General features: G+C 39.5%; 2 protein-coding genes across 2 annotated transcripts in view; one reads left to right on the top strand and one right to left on the bottom strand.

The window, feature by feature from the left end:
- The window catches only part of LOC102402808 (antigen WC1.1), a gene marked incomplete in the record, with an annotated part of 1,152,186 nt that overhangs the window by 549,807 nt on the left and 579,806 nt on the right, over positions 1-22,573 (bottom strand).
- LOC112584371 (antigen WC1.1) overlaps positions 1-22,573 on the top strand; it is a 54,734-nt gene that overhangs the window by 21,557 nt on the left and 10,604 nt on the right. Inside the window, exons 8-13 of the mRNA XM_045165275.1 lie at positions 4,086-4,400; positions 8,168-8,476; positions 8,570-8,878; positions 15,878-15,973; positions 16,050-16,364; positions 17,484-17,798. Coding sequence (XP_045021210.1) covers positions 4,086-4,400; positions 8,168-8,476; positions 8,570-8,878; positions 15,878-15,973; positions 16,050-16,364; positions 17,484-17,798 — 1,659 coding nt within the window. The remainder of the gene's footprint in view (positions 1-4,085; positions 4,401-8,167; positions 8,477-8,569; positions 8,879-15,877; positions 15,974-16,049; positions 16,365-17,483; positions 17,799-22,573) is intronic.

Here is a 22,573-nt window from a genome sequence, read left to right as displayed (position 1 = left end):
CTCCAGTATTCTCGCCTAGAGAATTCCATGGACTGTATACTTCATGAGGTCTCAAAGAGTTGGACATGACTAAGTGACTTTCACGAACACTATATACAAAAATATTTTCTTCTTTCCTATATTACTGTCTTAAGATATCTTTCATGACAATATTTTTTCTCTAGAATGTTTTAAAATTTCTTATTTATTCATAGGAAATCTTTATAAACAAACATCACTTACTGTTTCTCTTAAATATTTTTGTAAGATTTTCCCCATATTTTACATATATTTTTAAGATTGTATATGTGTATGGGTGGGTTATGTGATCACATCTGTAATGTTTTACTTTTTTGACTTCTGCCTTTAGTGCAATGTTTCAAATGCCATTCTTCATCTCAAAATAACATTGAATCAAGTTTTATTTTCTGCAAACAATTTAATAGTTCCACTATTAAAAACCTAATTTAAAATTTATGTATTTATCTGAATTTATTTTACTATGTGTGATGGTGAAACATCATCACCAGATAGAAATTACATTTTAGATATGTGATATCTTAGCTCCATCACAAAATAAAAGCACATGTCTCATGAGTTCATGGAAAGGACATCAAAAGTACAGGCAACAAAGCAAAAATAGACAAGTGCAGATACAGCAAACTAAAAAGCTTCTGCAAACCAAATGAAAGATCAACAGAGTGAAAAAGCAAGCTAGCACAAATTATATAAGGTATTACTTTCCAAAAATAATAAGGAAGTCCTATAACTTAAGAGAAAAAAACCCAACAAACTTAAAACCTAATAACTAAATTAAAAAATTGGCCTAGGGCTTGAATAGACATTTCTCTGAAGAAGACATACAAATGGAAATAGGTATATAAAAAAATGCTTGACATTGTCAATCATCAGGGAAATGTAAATTAAAACCACAAAGAGATATCATCTCACACATGTCAGAATGACTGTTGTTTTTTTTTTTTAAAGACACTTAGTGTTGGCAAGGCTGTGGAGAAATTGACACTTTATGTGTACTTATCCACATTAAATGTATAAATTGTACTAATAAAGCTATGTAATCCAGGGGTTAAATCTCTGGGCTTTCACTGTCATGGGTCCAGGTTCAATCCCTGACCTGGGAACTATGATCCCATGAGCAACAGCACAGCCAAAACACAAACAAACACCAGCACAAAAACTATGACCAAAATATCTGTATGATTTATACTGATGTCCCTTTTCATTCTTGGTATTGTCAACTTCATTTTATCTCTGCTCTGCATTAGTATTGCTCAGTGTTCATCAATTTTCAATGAGCCACATTTAAAGGGTTTTCTTCTATATTTTATACCTTATGCTTACCTTCTTTTCCATTAATTTTTGTTCCTTTTTAAATTAACCCCAACATTCTACATTGTTGACTTTCTCATCTAGTTTCTTAATTGGAAGCTTACTTTTTTTTCACTTTCAGTCTTTCCTCTTCTCTAAATCTAGGGAATAAATTTCCCTTAGGCACTACTTGAGTTTCATTAGAAGAATTTATCATACCATTATTTTGTGTTTATTATCATTATTTCACAGTATTTTGTAAGTTTTAAATTTATTCCCAGACTCATGTGGCTTTTGGAAGGATCTTGCTGAATTTCCCCAAATAGAAATATATAAATATTTTCTTATTAGTTCTTAATTTTATTCCACTGTGTCCAGAGTAAATATTCTGTATGAATTCAAAGAGTGAAAGATTTTGTCCTATTATATGGTCATTTTGATAAAAGTTCCTAGTGCATTTACAGTAATGTGAACTCTTGCATTGTTGGGTGCATTGCTCTCTGTGTTACTTAGTTAGATGTACTGATTATGTTGTTGTACATCTACTGTATTCTTTGTTTTTTGTATGTTTGGTGTGCATGCTACTGGAAAAGATATGGTAATAATCCCCCATTTTGATTGTGATTTTGTCTATTTCTTCTTTTCACTCTGTCAAGTATGTTTCAAAGTTATGTTCTGTTACCATTCTTGAATTTTCTTGTCTAAAATATCTTTATTAAAGGTGCATCTCATTATAATCATGAAAATTCCCTCTTTAATTCAATTAGTGCATCTTGGCTTAAAATCTGCTTTCTGGGACACTGATAAAGCTACTCCAGTTTTGTTACAGTTAGTACATTTTTTCCATCATTTCACTTTCAACCATTCTTTGCTTTCATAATATAAGGTGGGCATTTTGCAAGTAACATTTGTATCAATTTTGTTTTATCTTAATCCATTTACTATAAATGCAATTACTGATATTGATATGTTGGTATCTGCCATTTGTTTTTAATTGATCCACCTGCTTTATGTCCCCCTTTGTCTCCTTATTTTTCCTCCTTTTGTATTAAATAGATCTGTTATTATTCCAGATTTTCCTTTTTCCGTTTGATTTTAAGCAGCTTTACTAAGAGTGGGGGTTTTCATACTCCTTCATTTATTTTTTTAAAAAGTTCTCTATTGTTATATCATCAGATATTACTTCTGCAGTTCTGTCTCTCTGTCTGTGTATCTCTTCTACCTCTCCTCCTCCTCTTTCTTCTCTTTCTCATCTCTCATCTTTAGAACTCCTCTAAATCACTATATTCTAAGTTCTATATAAAATTCTTTTAACTTATTCATTCACTTTTTAAACCTAGATATTTTATTTTAGGTTGGCAATAGTTCCTTAGATATTTTTATTTATTTATGATTATTTGTTATTTTTTCATCTTTTTACCTGTTTATTCTCTTGTTCTCTCTTTTCCCCTAAATACACTGATTGTAGTTAAAATCCTTATCTGCTAAGTCCAGCATTTCTATCATAGGTGTCTCTGCATTCTCTTATCTTTTTTTCACTTTGGTCATTTGTCATGTTATCCTAGCTTGTCAAATGTCATGTCACTTTTTATTGAATGCTATAAATTATATATGAAAAAGTAAGATACTCCTGATACATTTTCTAATACCTGAAAGGATTTACCCTTTGTTTTCCTAGGCAGGTAGGGGGAGGGGGTGTGTCTCACTCAAACATCTAAATATAACCTAAAACTGAACTGCAACAGTATGGGTTGCAGTTTTGGTAGCACTCAGTCCACCTCTGATTCCTCTGTCCCTATGACATAGGCCTTCAGAGATTTCAGTTCAGAGCCTATATTCTTTGGTAGCTAAGTACCCAAAATAATGAAAAAGACTCTGCTTTCCAAGTCTTTTTATATAGTTCTCTAGCTTCCTGCCCTTCACAGCTTATATACTGGGCAAATATTGGAGGGGAAAAGCTGCTGTGTGAGAGAGGCTCTCAAGACTCTAGTTTTGTCTCCAGCACCAGGTAGCCCCCAGATTATGCTGCTTCCTGTCACAACAGTAGTCCTCTGCTTGCCCGAGCCCGGATTCTGAATCATTAAATTATGCAATGAATTGGCAAATTCCCACAGAGAAAAAGAAGCCATAGATCCTGGACTAACATTGAAATAATCTCCACTCTTTAGAGTTTTAGCATATTTAGTCCATGTTGTGTTAACAAATGTCGAATACATTTACTGTTTCTTAAAAAATAGTTTCCAGCTTTTAAAGTTGTATCCAGAAAGACCCAGCAAGACACATTGGCCTGCTGTGAACTCCATTCTCCCTGGAAGTGGAAAATTTTAGGTTTAATTCTCTATTTCTTTATTTACTTAAAGTGCAGCACTGATAGACATTATTTAACCTTTCTTTACCTACTTTTTTTTTTTTAACCTTTCCTCCTACTTTTCAACCTTATTAATTCTCTTGCCACTGCTATAAGAAACCAGACCCAGCTGCTGCCCCAGTGCAATGCTGCTGTTGCTGCTGCCAAGTCGCTTCAGTCGTGTCCGACTCTTAGCGACCCCATGGACTGCAGCCTACCAGGCTCCTCTGTCCATGGGATTGTCCAGGCAAGAGTACTGGAGTGGGTTGCCATTGCCTTCTGCACGAGTGCAAAGACTCTATAGCAGAACCAGCAGGGTCTGCAGCCTCAGAGGAGAGCGCCTCCTACTGCTCAGGTGAGGGTCCCACAGGACAGAAGACCCTTCTCATTCTCCAGGTCAACGCCCCATGTCCTATTTCTCTCTCCTCAGACAGCAGACAGCTCCGCCTGGTGGACGGGGGCGGTCACTGCGCCGGGAGAGTGGAGATCCTTAACCAGGGCTCCTGGGGCACCATCTGTGATTACAGCTGGGACCTGGACGATGCCCGCGTGGTGTGCAGACAGATGGGCTGTGGAAAAGCCCTCGATGCCACTCTCTCTTCTTCGTTTGGGGCGGGATCAGGGCCCATTTGGCTGGACAACGTGAGGTGCACAGGAAAGGAGTCCCACGTGTGGAGGTGCCCTTCCCGGGGCTGGGGGAAGCACCACTGCGATCATAGCCGGGATGCAGGAGTCATCTGCTCAGGTATGGTCAGTTCATTGCCCACCAGCTGAGAGAATGGAAAGTTCCAATAAAGCTGATGTCTGATCAGAGGGACAATAGGGGATGGGTGGGCTAGAGAGGGCTGAGACAACTACCCATCCTCCGTGAGTGCCCTGTAGCTGTGAGCAATGAGCTTCATATACTTTCTTCTTACAAGTCTCTGCTATTCTTTCCTTCTCCAGTGGTCTTACCTGACACTAAAATAGCTTTATTTACTCTCCCAGTTAAAATAAATCCTCATATTTTTTTCATAATTCACTTTTTGTAAAAGTGAAACATTTGCTAACAGCCACATACACACTCCCTTTGCACTGGAAGGCTATGAGAGGGAGGGACAAAAAATGAGGATGTACTTTCCTGGGTGGAGTTGTTTCTATACAAACAGTGTGAGACATTATTTTGCACTAGGTTAGTATGAGTGGAGGCTACTCCTACTATAGGAGGATATCATTTACATGTATAGAGGGTATCCCTACAAGGGTTATCATTTAACAGATCAGAGATTCTTATGGATTTGTGCCAGATTTCAAGTTTCCTTTGCAAATTTAGACATAAATGTTTATAGTTCTTTGATGGTAGAGAATTGTTGATGAAATGCTCTGAGTCATATATTCTTCCATTGTTACTAGAAAAGTCTCTCTCTCCAATTTTTCCTGTAAAACATCTGTATAAATGCAAACTTTGGAGGAACACTTAGCCATGCACTGACAAGTCAAAGGCGGAGGTAATAAAACTTGAATTTCTGTGTTTTATGTTAAGAGATTATAAAGTTTATATCTGATGGCTTCAAAAATATAAGAGAATTGCATTTGGGGGCTTATTTGGGGTAAGTGGACAAATTTAATTTTTGAAAAAGATGGAAAAGGTTTTATAGTAGCTGGGAGGAAGGCGAATGGCAATGGGAGCTGATGAAGGTAACTGTGAGGTTCTCTGAGCAGCACTGAGGGGCCAGGTGTGGTGTGAAAGATGCTACGTGTGTCTAAGGACACAGGATGTGTACACAGCAAGAGGCCAGACAAGGATATGTCTTTACTATTACTCACATCGGCCTTCTATTTAATAATTTTCTTGGAATTATCACACACTTATTCTTCCATGTAAATTTTAAAATCAAATAGAAAATAAAAAAGATATACTATATCTCAGACGTCTCTATCCTGATATGTATAAGACTTTATTGAGTATTCAGCATATATTTGAATATTTCCCATGTATCAGGGTATATAAAACAGAATACAAGAAATACTTTTTTCTTGTTCTTTCTAAATTTTTAATCTCATAGAATTAATATAACAATATCAATAACCTCATATATGCAGATGACACCACCCTAATAGCAGAAAGTAAAGAGGAATAGAGGAGAGCCGCTTGATGAAAGTGGAAGAGAAGAGTGAAAAAGCTGGCTTGAAACTCCGCATTCAAAAAACTAATATCATGGCATCCAGTCCCAGCACTTCATGGCCAAAAGATGAGGAAAAAATGGAAACAGCAACAGACTTATTTTCTTGGGCTCCAAAATCACTGCAGAGTGTGACTGCAGCCATGAAATTAAAAGACGCTTGCTCCTTGGAAGAAAAGCTATGACAAACCTGGACAGCAGATTAAAAAGCAGAGACATTACTTTGTGACAAATGTCCATATAGTCAAAGCTATGTTTTTTTTTTCTGGTAGTTATATATGGATGTGAGAGTAGGATCATAAAGAAGGCTGAGCGGTGAAGAATTGATGCTTTTGAACTGTGGTGCTGGAGAAGACTCTGGAGAGTCCCTTGGACAGCAAGGAGATCAAATCAGTCAATCCTAAAGGAAATCAACCCTGAATAATTCATTGAAAGGATGTATGCTGAAGCTGAAGCTCCAATACTTTGGCCACATGATAAGAAGAAATGACTCATTGGAAAAGACCCTGAGGCTGGGAAAGACTGAAGACCAGAGAAGAAGGGGACAACAGAGAATGAGATGATTGGATGGCATCACTGACTCAATGAACATGAGTTTGAGTAAACTCAGGGAGATAGTGAAGACAGGGAAGACTGGAGTGCTGCAGTCCATGGGGTCACAAAGAGTTGGACATGACTGAGTGACTAAGCAACAAAACAACCAGTTAAATAAAAATGCTTTAATTAGAATGTGTAGCCTGTGACCCAAACTCCCAGCCAGAGGAGCCTAGGGGTCCTCACCTGGGCCTCTCTGGGGAGATGGAAGTGGGTAAATAATAAAAAGCAAGCAGATCATCCTCTCCCTCATCATTCATTCTTATATCAGTGGTCAAGCTAATCCTTCAATTCTTTAATTTCTGTGGTGTCTTTTCTGTCCTCTCCTGCTCTCTATAGTAGATTTTTATTCTGTTACATCATTCTTTTTGAGACTTCAAAGTTCACATACTTATGCAATCAGAGTCCTTTACCAGGACAAATTCCACCATTACGTACATAACCATGAGCACACTCAGAAATCAGGAAAATTATTTTAAAAATTGTTCTTTATGATTTGCAGGTTTTTTTTCCCATTGGACTACCTTTTCTCTGTCCAAATATGGTCCCTGAAGGATGAAATCATGATCATGTGTCTTTTCTTTGGTCTCTCTCTCATACTCCATCCACTCCCCATTTAACCTACCACTCACCCCACCTCACTCCCTACAGAAGTTCTTCCCTTTTGGAGTATCCTTTCCATCTATTTGTAGCTCTTAAGATCATTTCTTCTTTTCTGCATTGGGGAAATTTGGAAAGGGTAGGAGTGTTAAGTGGCAAATGGGAGCAGCCCAGGGGATAAAAGGTGTTAAAATCTTGTTGAACAAATATTTGGTTTCCAAATCTATGTTTCATCACTACTGAGGCTTTTGCAATTTAGAAATCTCTAAAATATATATGGCTCGCTTGCTCTCTGCTATCTTCCTCTCACTCTCCTTTTTCGTAGCTTGCTGGCTTCTTATCTCAGAAATCCAAATAGGAAAGGAATATGCAGTAGGCATATAGATAGGGTTAGAATACATTAAATTCTCATCACTCCTTCACATTTTCTAAGAATCTCATGTCTAGGATGAAGTAATCAACTAACTCAGTTGTCTTGCATAATCCCACTGAGACTTCACTTTCTCTCAGGTGTGTTCATACATCCTAGGTTTTTAAGAAAGATGGATAGCATCATTCCCTTCCTCTCCTATGACTCTCTGAGCTTTCATCACTTCCAAACTTATCTGTGAACAACTTCTTTCACAATTAGGTTACCTAATTGTGACCTAATGCCTGCACTCAGATCCAGCCCGCATGATGTTCCCATCCCCAGTGACTTGAATACTGGCTCAGAGAAAACTGCCCAAAATTCTAGCCCCAGAAATTTCAGGATGACCTAAACTTCTCTGACTCTTAGGCCTCTAACCTCTTGAATCCCATGATCTTCTTTCACTCTCAGTTAGATCAGCTATGCACTCAAGTTTGAATGTCTACCACTGTGCAGTTTCTTTGGGCCTTTGTAGTTTCTAGCCCCCCACATAAGAATTAACATTCCTAACCAATATATATTCTCAGGATTCAGCCATTCCAAACTGACCCTGCAATCCTTCTGGATATCTCTTCAGAACCTTGCTCATGAAAATGCAATTTGACAACGACAGTCAAATTCTCTCTTCTTATCCCCTCTTATTCCACTGCTGGAAAAAGCTTTCCCACCATTGCCTGTGAGGTGTTGTTTCCAATTGTCAAGCCAGTTTCATGAACAGTCACTGGGTTTGTTCTTTGTTTCTCTTAGGATTTTTGCGTCTGGCTGGAGGGGATGGACCCTGCTCAGGGCGAGTTGAAGTGCATTCTGGAGAAGCCTGGACCCCAGTGTCTGATGGAAACTTCACACTCCCCACTGCCCAGGTCATCTGTGCAGAGCTGGGGTGTGGCAAGGCTGTGTCTGTCCTGGGACATGTGCCCTTCAGAGAGTCCAATGCCCAGGTCTGGGCTGAAGAGTTCAGGTGTGAGGGGGAGGAGCCTGAGCTCCAGTTCTGTCCCAGAGTGCCCTGTCCAGGGGGCACTTGCCACCACAGTGGAGCTGTTCAGGTTGTCTGTTCAGGTGAGATGCACATCAGGATTTAGCCTCTGTGCACACTCACTTCAAGCTAAAAAAGAAATATGATTTTTCTGAAATCCTGTCTGTTTCTATCAGTGTACACAGATGTCCGGCTCACGACAAACGGCTCCTCTCAGTGTGAGGGTCAGGTGGAGATGAACGTTTTTGGACAATGGAGAGCGCTCTGTGCCTCCCACTGGAGTCTGGCCAATGCCAATGTTGTCTGTCATCAGCTCGGCTGTGGAGTCGCCATCTCCACCCCAAATGGAGCAGAAGGAAGTGATCAACTCTGGAAAGCCCGATTTCACTGCTCAGGGACTGAGTCCTTCCTGTGGAAATGCCCTGTGACTGCCCTGGGTGTTCCTGACTGTTCCCATGGTGACACGGCCTCTGTGATCTGCTCAGGTAAGACAGGGAAGGGCTACTATACTTAGGATGTTCCTGGAGTGAAATGTCCCCAGAGCAGAAAGTAAGGGAAAACAGGCTTAAAAAGAAAGATATTCTGTAGTGAAATGTTTAATCTTGTTACTGAACTCGAGTTTCAGCTGCTCATTACTCAAGAATCCAACAGTGAGAGACAAGTGTGGGGTAAAATTAAAGACAGCTTTATTGAGGAAACCAGCAGTTCTGGGGAGATAGAGGACTAATGCACCAAAGAACCAGCTCCTTGCTAATCAGGAGTGCACAGGTGAAAGTAGGGGACAGGTTACCTGCAGAGTAGCACAGCTAGCTCTGACAATCATCTTGAAATAGATCTGGTCAGTGTCACCTTTATTGTTTGAATTACAGTTAATCATCAGTTCTAGTGCTGGTTTGTTCCCATTTCCTTGAGGCCAATCTTGGAATTGTGTAAAATGAAGATTATGAACTTCCCTGTTGGCTCAGATGGTAAAGAACCTGCCTGCAATGCAAGAGTCTTGGGTTTGATCCCTGGGTTGGGACGATCCCCTGGAGAAGGAACTGGCTCCCCACTAGTCTGGTCATCATGTAATTTATTGCTACCACCTGTTTGGGATTTCAGTATCTGCAAAATAGCTCAAAAGATATGGCTCAGAATGTTATCTATAGCCCATAAGAAGGAACTAAAGGTCCTTGACTTTGTTTAGGGCTAAACTATTATTATTTTGTACTATTTGACTGTTTTCCTTTGTTTCTGATTGTTTTTCATTTCTGTGATCAAATTTATTCTTTAGCTAGGTTTTTCTACAAACAGAGGCAGGTGAGGACATGAGGGTGGTCTGTCCTGAGAAGGCTCTGTAAGGTCCTGCTCCATAGCATTCTCATTGTTCACTCTTTTTTTTTTTTTTTTTTTTCAGGGGAAAGAAGTGCTAAGAAATGCTAAGAAGTGCTATGTCAGGGAAAGAAACACCTAGATGAATATTTTTTATGAAACATTATTATTTAAGGATAATAATAGAGAACAAAGTACAAACAATAAGTGTATACCTAGGTCATGTTCTCCAACCCAGATCTACAAAGAGAACATGCACAGCACCACAGAATCACTATCGCCTCCCAATAGCTGTGTCCTCCTCCTCTCCAGGGAAGACTGCTTACCTAAGACTTGTACTGCTGTAGAATATTTTCTCAGTTTTTGAACTTTATGTAAATTCATACACTATGTTTTCTTTTGTGTCTAATTTCTTTGACTCCAAACTGTGTTTGAGATTCACTCATGATGTTGTTTATGGCAACATTTCATTCACTTTTATTATTATAGAGTATTCCTTTGAATGATCACATGACCCTGCGTTGAACCATTCAACTAATGGCAGAGATTTGAGTTTATTTCCAGTTCTTGACTATTACAAATACAATGGTGCAAATTACCATGATGATGACTTTTGGCAAAAGTATTTATTATGATTTTTGTGTGTTTAATTCTTGGTCTTATATTTTTATTTTCTTAATGGTATGCTGTACTTCAATGAGCCAAGTTACTCATCTTAGGTTTAATTTATCAACTTTTTTTCTGTACAAGTAGTGCTCTTTCAGTCAGTCAGTTCAGTTCAATCACTCAGTCATGTCTGACTCTTTGCAACCCCATGGACTGCAGCATGCCAAGCTTTCCTGTCCTTCATCATCTCCTGGAGCTTGCTCAAGCTCGTATCCATTGAGTTGGTGAAACCATCCAGTCATCTGATCTCTGTCGTCCCCTTCTCTTCCTGTCTTCAATCTTTCTCAGCTTCAGGGTCTTTTCCAATGAGTCAGTTCTTCCCATCATGTGGCCAAAGTATTGGAGCTTCAGCTTCAGTGTCAGTTTTTCCAATGAATATTCAGGACTGATTTCCTTTAGGATAGACTGATTGGACCTCCTTGCCATCCAACGGACTGTCAAGAGTCTTCTCCAACACCACAGTTCAAAAGCATCAATTATTCAGCATTCAGCTTTCTTTATGGTCCAACTCTCACAGCCATACATGATTACTGGAAAAATCATAGCTTTAACTAGATGGGCCTTTGTCAGTAATGTCTCTGCTTTTTAATATGTTGACTAGGTTGGTCATAGCTTTTCTTCCAAGCAGCAAGCATCTTTTAATTGCATAGCTGTAGACATAATCTGCAGTGATTTTGGAGCCCAAGGAAATAAAGTCTGTCCCTGTTTCCCCATCTTTTTGCCATAAAATGATGGGACCAGATGCCATGATATTAGTTTCTTGAATGTTGAGTTTTAAGCCAACATTTTCACTCTCCTCTTTCAGTTTCATGATGTATGGCAAAACCAATATAATATTTTAAAGTAAAAAAAAAAAGAAAAAATTAAAAAATAAATTTAAAAAAGAGTCTCTTTAATTTCTCCTCACTTTCTGCCATAAAGGTGGTGTCATCTGCATATCTGAGGTTATTGATATTTCCACCAGAAATCTTGACTCCAGTTTGTGCTTAATCCCACCCAGCATTTTGCATGATGTACTCTGCATATAAATTAAATAAGCAGAGTGACTATATACAGCCTTGACGTACTTCTGTCTCAGTTTTGAGCTAGTCCATTGATCCAGTCCCTAGAACTCCTTATATTCTTCTTAAATGAACTTTGTCTACTCCAAAATTACAAAAATGTTCTCTGAGAGTATCTCACAGAACTGTAATTACTTTTTTTTTTTTTTGCATATAATTGTACATTGCTTCTAGGATTGACATCTGTGTAGGATAGGGGTCAAGTATCCTATTTTCATATGGGTATCCAGTTGACTCAAAATCTTTTTCTGAAAAGACTATTCCCCACTGCAGTGACACCTTTGTGATAAGTGAAAGGGCACATATGTCTGAATACATTTTTTATACTCTCTATTCTGTTCCACTGTATCCTTTGTCTCTCCTTGCACCTGTACCACATTTTCTTAATTATTGTAATTTTATAGTAAGTCTTGAACCTTCCCTGGTGTCTCAGAGAGTAAAGAATCTGCCTGCAAGGCAGGAGACCTGGATTTGATCGCTGGGTTGGGAAGATCTCCTGGAGAAGGGCATGAGAATCCACTCCATTATTCTTGCCTGGAGAATCCCTGTGGACAGAGGAGCCTGGCGGGCTATAGTCTATTGGGTCACAAAGAGTTGGACATGATTGATTGACTAAGCACACATAGTAAGTCTGGGTAACTTAAATTTAAAGAAGTTATGTTGTTGCTTTTCTTGCCAACTGCTTTGGTCAGTCTTGGTTTTTGTATTTTGTATACATTTTTGAGCTGAAGCTCCAATACTTTGGCCACCTGATGCGAAGAGCTGACTCACTAGAAAAGACCCTGATGCTAGGAAAGACTGAAGGCAGGAGGAGAAGGGGATGACAGAGGATGAGATGGTTGGATGGCATCACTGACTCAGAGGACATGAGTTTGAGCAAGCTCCAGGAGTTGGTGATGGACAGGGAGGACTGGTGTGCTGCAGTCCTTGGGGTCACAAAGAGTCAGACATGACTAAGTGACTGAACAACAGCAACATAAATTTGGAATCAACTTGTCATGTTTCAGGCAAACAAAAGCACAAGGGAATTTGATTGAGGTTAGATTTAATCTGTATATAAATTTGAGAATGACTGACTTTGACAACACTGAGTTTCCCAATTCACTCACAAAATATATCCTTTCATTCAGTTAGGTCTTGAATTTCTCTCCGATGTTTTGCACATCTTTAACTAGGTTTTCTCCTAGGCATTTTATGGGTTTGATGTTATTAGTATTTCTTTTAGTGAAGGTTTTCTAGGAATGAATTCTCTCTGAACTTTACCTAGATTCCCCAAATGTTAGATTAGTATTTTGCTTTAATCCTTCTTTCTTTCTTTTCTCTCTCTCCCTTGCTCTAGCTTTCCCTTTCTCTCCTTATTTGTTCCCCTCCTGCCCTGTTTTTCCCGGAGTATGTAAAATCTTTCTGGATTAGGTTGCAGACACGATGCTCCTTTATCCCTCCCTCCCAACAACAACAAAAATACTTCTGGGAATTTCCTTACATAACCACAGTTCAGTCAAACCTTTAGAGATGTCAGTCCCAGATGACATCTAAATGCAACCACATGAGAAACCCCAAAGATAGAACTGCCAAGTTGAGTCTTTCCCAAATTACTGACCTGGGAAATCATGAGCAAAATTAAAAAAAACATATTCCTTCAACGACTAAGTTTGTGGGGAAATTTTGTTATATAGCATTATTAACCCAGCACTTACCATAGGACCAGCATTTCTGAATAGAGGAATATTTATCCTCTGATTTTCCATTTTACTCTTTCTACTTTATGTTGATCTAATGTGCTGATACACTCATTCTCTAGTTCTTAATTTCAGTTGTTAACTTTTTCAGCTGTAGAATTTTCATTTGTTTTTGTTATCATTTCTCTGCCAAGATACACATCGTGTTAATTAATTCTTTGTGCACTTTAATCATGGCTATTTAAATTCTCTGTCAGACTATAAAACTCTTAGAGGAAAACATAGGCAGAACATTCTTTGACATAAGTTGCAACAAGATCTTTTTTGATCAACCTCCTAAAGAAAATAAAAACAAAAATAAAAAAACTAGGACCTAAGTAAACTTAAAAGCTTTTACATATCAAAGGAAACCATAAACAGAACAAAAAGACAACTCTCAGAATGGGAGAAAATATTTGCAAATGAAGTAATTAACAAGGGATTAATCTTCAAAATACACAAACAACTCAATATCAACAAACCAAACAATCCAATGAAAAGATGGGAAAAAGGCCTACATAGACATTTTTTCCAGACATACAGATGGCTAACAAATACAACATCACTATTAGAGAGATGCAAGTCAAAACTACAGGCAGGTAATACTTCACTCCAGTTAGAATGTCTATCATTAAAAAAATCCACAAATAAATGCTGGAGAGGATGTGAAGAAAAGGGAATTCTCTTACATATGAGTATGTAAATTGGTACAGCTACTGTGGGTTGCCATGCCCTCCTGCAGGGGACATTCCAACCCAAGGATCAAAGCCAGGTCTCCCACATTGCAGGCGGATTCTTTACTGTCTGAGCCACCAGACTCAGAAGCCCTACACTATTGATACTAAGTACAAAATAGATATTGCTTGGAGAATCCCATAGACATGGAGCCTGATGGGCTACAATCCAGAGTCAGACACTACTGACAGAGTCAGACACTACCAAAGTATCTTAGCATGCATGCACATATACATAGATAAATAATAACCTTTTTATAGCACAGGGGACTCTACTCAGTGTTCTGTGGTGACCTAAATAGGAAGTAAATCCAAGAAAGAGGGGATATGTGTGTATATATATATATATGTGCATATAAATAGATAGATAGATAGATATAAATAGATAGATAGATATAAATAGATAGATAGAGTTGTTGTTGTTTAGTCACTGAGTTGTGTCTGACTCTTTTGTGACCTCATGGACTGCCATGCTCCTTTGTCCATAGGATTTCTCAGGCAAGAATACTGGAGTGGATTGCCATTTTTTTCTCCAAAGGCTCTTCCCAACCCAGGGATGGAACCCCAGTCTCCTGTTCAGCAGGCAGATTCTTTACCACTGAGTCACCTGGGAGGCCCATATGTATATGTATAACTTACTAAATTTTCTGTACAGCAGAAGCTACCACAACATTGTAAAGCAATTATACTCAAAAATTAATAAATTAAATAAAATAAATTCTTTGTCAGGTAACTTTAAGAGCCAAATACCCTGGGAAATTTTTTAATGTTTCTTTTTGCTCTGGTTTTCCATGAGATCTCTTTTATATAAGTATTTTTAAAATCACAAACATTGTAGATAAATAATTGTACAACTCCTTCAGAAAGGTTTTTGTTTTGCTTCTTCTATTTAGGGGTAGATTAAGCTCAACATTCAGAAAACGAAGATCATGGCATCTGGTCCCATCACTTCATGGGAAATAGATGTGGAAACAGTGGAAACAGTGTCAGAGTTTATTTTTGGGGGCTCCAAAAAATAAATCACCAAGGCAGATGGTGATTGCGGCCATGAAATTAAAAGACACTTACTCCTTGGAAGGAGGGTTATGACCAACCTAGATAGCATATTCAAAAGCAGAGACATTACTTTGCCAACAAAGGTTCATCTAGTCAAGGCTATGGTTTTTCCAGTAGTCATGTATGGGTGTGAGAGTTGAACTGTGAAGAAAGCTGAGCACCAAAGAATTGATGCTTTTGAACTGTGGTGTTGGAGAAGACTCTTGAGAGTCCCTTGGACTGCAAGGAGATCCAACCAGTCCATTCTACAGGAGATCAGTTCTGGGTGTTCTTTGGAAGGAATGATGCTAAAGCTGAAACTCCAGTACTTTGGCCACCTCATGCGAAGAGTTGACTCATTGGAAAAGACTCTGATGCTGGGATGGATTGGGGGCAGGAGGAGAAGGGGATGACAGAGGATGAGATCGCTGGATGGCATTACAGACTCGATGGACGTGAGTTTGAGTGAACTCCGGGAGTTTGTGCTGGACAGGGAGGCCTGGCGTGCTGCAATTCATGGGGTCGCAAAGAGTCGGACACAACTGAGCGACTGAACTGAACTGAACTGGACTGAACTGAAGGACAGAACAACTTGTTTAACTCATTCTTAGGGCAAAGCTTGGCTTAAAACAGGAATCGTGCCATTGTCAGGACCAGGGCTTTTCATGGAGAAAGGGAACATGAAGATTATGGTAACTTTACCAGTATGTTCCAGCTTTCATCTCAGCTCCATCACTAGGTCATTATTGTTTTTTTTCTTTTGAATTTTTTACTTTGTATTGGTGTATAGCCGATTAACAAAGTTGTTATAGTTTCAGGTGAACAGCCAGGGACTCGGCCATACACATACATGTATCCATTTTCCCCCAAACTTCCCTCCCCTCCTAAAAATTATTTAGTTTAATTGACTTTCCTGTTCTTTAACCCTCCCAACCCTCTAATCATTGCTGTTTCTTCAGGAAACCAGACCCAGGTGCTGCTGCCCCACTGCGACCACTTTGTGTCTGAACCAGCAGGATCTGCGGCCTCAGAGGACAGCGCCCCCTACTGCTCAGGTGAGTGTCCCACAGGACAGAAGACCCTTCTCATTCCCCAGGTCAACGCTGCATTGTTCCATTTCTCTCTCCTCAGACAGCAGACAGCTCCGCCTGGTGGATGGGGGCGGTCCCTGCGCCGGGAGAGTGGAGATCCTTGACCAGGGCTCCTGGGGCACCATCTGTGATGACGGCTGGGACCTGGACGATGCCCGCGTGGTGTGCAGGCAGCTGGGCTGTGGAGAAGCCCTTAATGCCACGGGTTCTGCCCACTTTGGGGCGGGATCAGGGCCCATCTGGCTGGACGACCTGAACTGCGCTGGAAATGAGTCCCAGGTGTGGAGGTGCCCTTCCCGGGGCTGGGGGCGGCACGACTGCAGACACAAGGAGGACGCCGGGGTCATCTGCTCAGGTCTGTGCTGCACACTGTCCACAGTTTGGGGCAGGGGTGGGGCCCAGGAGGACGGGGGTCTTAGCCCTGAGGGAGAGATGCTGAAAGGACCAGAGAAGGAGGCTTCCTCCCATGAAGCCTGTGTTTCCAACAGAGGTGAAGATGAGGTGCTTTCACTGCTTCCTGCAGCAGCTGAGATTCTGGTCCTTTCTTCTCAGTAGTGTTTCCCGGCAGAGCCTTTTCTTACAGTTTTTCTTGAAATCAGGGCTCACCCTCCTGGTACATATAGTAGAGAAGTCTTAAAGCCACTGTGCTAGTTTTTGTTTGTTCTATAACAAACTGCTACATTGTTGATAGTTTAAAACAACATGTTTATTTCCTTGCACTTCTGTAGCTTAGTTGTCCAGCAGGGATCTCACTGGATTGTGATAAAAGTTTCAGCAGGGCCACATCACTTCTGAGCCTCTGGGAAAGAATCTGTTTCCTGTCTTTTCAAGCTTCTAGAAACCGCCTGCCCTCCTTCACTCATAATCCCATTCTGTTCATCATCAGACTATCAACGCTCTGCCTCTCTAACTATTATCCACATTCACATCTCCCTCTAACCAGAACGAGGAAAAGGATTCCACTTTAAAGCATAGTGAGTCTAAGAATGTGATTAGACCATGCTCAGGTGGTTAATCTGCCATATTTCAGGTTACTCTTAGCATCCCAAGGACCATACCGTAATCACATATGTAAAGTCCTTTTTGCCAGATAAGGAAACATAGACACGGGTTCCATGTAGACATCTGTGGGTCCATTATTCCATCTGCCTCCACACTGTCCACATCACATCCCTTTCATACACTCTTTTAAATGTTTTGTCAGGAAGCAGGAGTCAGCTCCCTCTCCCTGCAGGTGTCCAGGTTGGTCTTTTCTCAGTTCATATCCACTACATCATTGTGGTAGAAATATTTAGAAAGACAGACACAAATGGACAAAGTCAGGTGAAAAGGAGACAAGTTTCACTCCTGTCATCTAATGGATTTGCTTCCCCAGCTGGGTCACAGATGAATGTTCAGAATTTTGGGGAGAGAGGAAAACCCAGAACACTGAGTGGGGTGTCACTGTGTCCTGTCTCCTCTCTTTTGATCTTAGAGTTCCTGGCCCTCAGGATGGTCAGCGAGGACCAGCAGTGTGCTGGGTGGCTGGAAGTTTTCTACAACGGGACCTGGGGCAGTGTCTGCCGCAGCCCCATGGATGATGTCACCGTGTCCATCATCTGCAGACAGCTTGGCTGTGGGGACAGTGGAAGTCTCAACACCTCTATTGGTCTCAGGGAAGGTTCTAGACCCCGGTGGGTAGATTTAATTCGGTGTCGGAAAATGGATACCTCTCTCTGGCAGTGTCCTTCTGGCCCATGGAAATACAGTTCATGCTCTCCAAAGGAGGAAGCCTACATCTCATGTGAAGGTGACTTATGTCTGTTTCTGTGTCTTTCCCAACCCTGTAGGATGTTGTTAGTGAGATTTGATATTTTAAAATCTAAGTGATGGGTTTAAATTGAGTTTATAAAATGAAGTTTGCATGGAGCTAATTTAATCTATATGTTCTAAACTTGCTTTATTAAAATTTTTTAATTGATATAATTGATACAACATTATATTTTTGCTGTGTACAACACAATGTTTATATATTTGTGTGTATTGATAAATGATCACTACATTAAGTCTAGTTATATCTCTATATATATAGCTCCATATATATAGATCCATGCAGATACTGCTAAGTCACTTCAGTCGTGTCCGACTCTGTGCGACCCCATAGACGGCAGCCCACCAGGCTCCCCCGTCCCTGGGGTTCTCCAGGCAAGAACACTGGAGTGGGTTGCCATTTCCTTCTCCAATGCGTGAAAGTGAAAAGTGAAAGTGAAGTTGCTCAGTCATGTCCGACCCTCAGGGACCCCATGGACTGCAGCTTAGCAGGCTCCTCCATCCATGGGATTTTCCAGGCAAGAGTACTGGAGTGGGTTGCCATTGCCTTTTCCATATAGATCCATATATATAGTTAAAATTTTTTCTTACATGATGAGAATGTTTAAGATGTATTTTCTTGCCCTCTTTCAAATAGACAATACAGTATTCACCATGCTGTATGTTATATCTCTTCACCTATTAATTTTATAATTCAAATTTATACCTTTTGATTACCTTTGCCCACACCAAATCCCCCACCTCTGGCAGCCACCAAATACTCAGCATCTCTTAACTTGCTTTTTTTTTAATATGACACATATAAATGAGATTATATGGTATTTTTCTTTCTCTGTCTGATTTGTTTCACTTAACATAATGCCCTCGAGGTCCATCCATGTTGTTGAAACTGGCAAGATTTTCTTCTTTTTTATGGGTGGGTATAAGTCTATACTACATTTTCTTTATCCATTCATCAGTGAAGTCTTACATTGTTTGACTAATATATATTGTTATAAAATACTAAAAGGTAATACTGTTAAAGTGCTGCAGTCAATACGTCAGCAAATTTGGAAAATTCATCAGTGGCCACAAGACTGGAGAAGGTCAGTTTTCATTTCAATCTCAAAGAAGGCCAATGCCAATGAATGGTCAACTACATCACAATTGTGCTCATTTCACATGCTAGTAAGGTTATGCTCAAAGTCTTTCAAGCTAGGCTTCAGCAGTAAGTGAACTGAGAACTTCCGAGATGTACAAGCTGGGTTTAGAAAAGGCAGAGAAACCAGAGATCAAATTGCCAACATTTGTTGGATCATGGAGTAAGCCAGAGAATTCCAGAAAAACATCTGCTTCATTGACTACATAAAGCCTTTGACCATGTGGATCACAATGAACTGTGGAAAATTCTTAAAGAGATGAGAATACCAGGGCACCTTACCTGCCTCCTGAGAAACCTGTATGCAGATCAAAAAGCAGCAGTTGGAACCAGACATGAAACAATCGACTGGTTCCAAATTGGGAAAAGAGTTCATCAAGGCTGTATATTGTCACCCTGTTTATTTAACTTATATGCAGAGAACATCATAGGAAATGCCAGGCTGGATGAATCACAAGCTGGAATCAAGATTGCTGTGAGAAATATCAACAACCTCAGATACACAGATGATACCACTCTAATGGCAGAAAGCCAAGAGGAACTAAAGAGCCTCTCATTGAGAGTGAAAGAAGAGAGTGAAAAAGCTGGCTTACAGCTCAACATTCTAAAACCTAAGATCATCAGCACTTCATGGCAAATAAAAGGGGAGAAAGTGGAAACAGTGACAGACTCCCAAATCACTGCTGATGGTGACTGCAGCCATGAGATTAAAAGAGGCTTGCTCCTCTGTGACAAACCTAGACAGAGTATTAAAAAGCAGAGACATCGCTTTGCTGACAAAGGTCCATATTGTCAAAGCTATATTTTTTTCCAGTAGTCAAGTCTGGACATGAGAGCCGGGCTATAGAAGAAGCTAAAAAGTGTTGATTCTTTTGAATTGTGGTACTTGGATGCCGCAATTGAATTGAGAGTCCTTTGGGCAGCAAGGAGATAAAACCAATCAATCCTAAAGGAAATCAACCCTGAATAGTCATTGGAAGGACTGATGCTGAAGCTGAAGCTCCAATACTTTGGTCACGTGATGAGAAGAGCTGACTCGTTGGAAAAGACCCTGATGCTGGGAAAGACTGAAGGCAAAAGAAGAAGGGGGCCACAGAGGATGAGGTAGTTAGATAGCATCACCAGTTCAGTGGACATGAATTTAAGCAAACTTTGGGAGTTAGTGAAGGACAGAGGAGCCTGGCATGCTGCAGTCCATGGGGTTACAAAGAGTCAGACACAACCTAGCAACTGAACATATGTTGCTGCAATGAACATTGGGTTTTCAAGTTAGTGTTTTTGTTTCCTTCAGATAAATACCCCAAAGTGAAATTCCTAAATCATATGGCAGTTCTATTTTTAATTTTTGATGCACCTCAATACTGTTTCCATAGGGGCTGCATCAACTTACATTCCCTCTAACTGTGCAAAAGCTTTCCTGTCTCTTCACATTCTCCTCAACTCCTGTTCTTTCTTCTTTTGGATAAAAGCCTTTCTAGAGGATATGAGGTCATACCTCATTGTGGTTTTGATTTGTATTTTCTGATGATTAATAGTGTTGAGCACGTTTTCATGTACCTATTGGCAAGTTGTATGTATTCTTTAAAAAATATCTATTCAGGTTCTCTGCCCATTAAAAAAAATCAGACTTTTGTTTTTTGCTACTGAGTTGTATGAGTTCCTTGTGTATTTTGGATAATAATCCTTACCTGAAATATAATATGCAAATATTTTCTCCAATTCCATAGGTTGCTTTTTCACTTTGTTGATGGTTTCCTTAATTTGGCAGAAGCTTTTTAGCCTTATGTCATCACAACTGCTTGTTTTTACTCTTGTTCCCTTTGCTTTTGGTGTCAGATCCAAAAAATCGTCACAAAAACTGGTGTTGAGGATTTTATTTTCTGTTTTTTCTTGTAGGAATTTTATGGCTTCAGGACTTGTGATCAAGTCTTTAATCTATTTTGAGATAATTTTTGTGAATGGTGTAAGATAGTGGTCCAGTTTCATTTTTTTCATGTGGCTGTCCAGTGTTCCCAATGCCATTTCCTGAAAAAACTGTCCTTTTCCCACTGTATATTCTTGGCTTCTTTGTAAAAAATTAATTGATCATAGAAATGTGGGTTTATTTATGGACTCTCTGTTCTGTTCCATTGATCTCTGTGTTCATTTTTATACCAACGACATACTGTTTTGATTAATATAGCTTTGTAATATAGTTTGAAATCAGGAAGCAGGACACCTCTAGCTTTGTTATTCTTTCTCAGGATTGCTTTGGTATTGAGTGACTTTTGTGGTTCCATGCAAATTTTAGGATTGTTTCTTCTGTATCTGTGAAAATTTCCATTGGAATTTTGATAAGGATTGTGGTGAATCTGTAGATGCTTTCGGTAGTATGGCCATATTAATAGTATTAGATCTTCCAATCCATGAGCACAGAATATCTTTCCATTTATTTGAGTCATCTTCAGTATCTTTCATCAATGTGTTTATAGTTTTCAGTGTACAGGTCTTTCACCTCCTTGGTTAAATTTATTCCTAGATATTTTATTCATTTTCATGCAAATAAGTAGAATTATTTTCTCAGTTTCTCTTATAGCAATTTGTTGTTAGTGTAAAGAAATGCATATGATTTTTGTATACAGATTTTTCTTCTACAACTTTACTGAGTATATTAATTCTCATATTTTTGCTGAAGTCTTTAGTGTTTTCTACATATAATATCATGTAAGGGGGGTTCTTGCCTCATGACTCTGATGGTAAAGAATCTGTCTGCAATGCAAGAGACCCGAGTTCACTCCCTGGGTCAGGAAGACCCCCTGGAGGAGGGAATGGCAACCCACTCCAGTATTCTTGCCTGGAGAATCCCAATGGACAGAGGAGCCTGGCAGGCTGCAGTCCTTGGGGTTGTGAAGAGTCAGACACGACTGAGTGACTAACACTTTCACTTTTCCATCTGCAAATAGTGTCAGTTTTGCCTCTTCCTTCCAGATTTGGATGTCTTGATTTTCTTTTTATTGCCTGATGGATCTGGATAGGACTACCAAAACTAAGTTGAATAAAAGTGGTGAGAGTAGACATTTTTGTCTTGTGTCTGATTTCAGAGGAAAAGCTTTTGGTTTTTTACAGTCAAGTATGATGTTAGCTGTGTACTTTTCATATGGCCTTAATTATGTTGAGATGCAATCCTTTTCTATATATACTTTGTAAAAGAGTTTTTCCTGTAAGTGGATGTTGAATTTGTCAAACACTTTTTCTGCATCCTTTGAGGATATGATTTTTACCTTCATTTTGTTTATTTGGTGTATCACATTTATTAATTTGTGAATGTTGAACTATCCTTGTATCCTTGGAACAAATATCACTTGATCATGGTGTATGATTCTTGTAGTGTATTGTCAAATTCTGTTTTCTAATATTTTGTTGACGATTTATTCACCTGTACTTATCAGAGTATTAGCCCATAATTTTCTTTTCTCATGGTGTCCTTATCTGGCTTTAGTATCAGACTGATGTTGGCTTCATAACATGAATTTGGAAGTGATCTTTTCTTCTGTTTTTGGAAGAGTTGGAGAAGGCTCCACCACTAAATACTGTTACACTGGGAACTGAGATTTCAACAGTAAATTTTGAATGAAATA

Source organism: Bubalus bubalis, chromosome 4 (assembly GCF_019923935.1).
Source record: "Bubalus bubalis isolate 160015118507 breed Murrah chromosome 4, NDDB_SH_1, whole genome shotgun sequence".
NCBI classification, from domain to species: Eukaryota; Metazoa; Chordata; class Mammalia; order Artiodactyla; family Bovidae; genus Bubalus; species Bubalus bubalis.
Note: the sequence above shows the minus strand (reverse complement) of the source record. Positions and strands in the feature narration are given on the sequence as shown.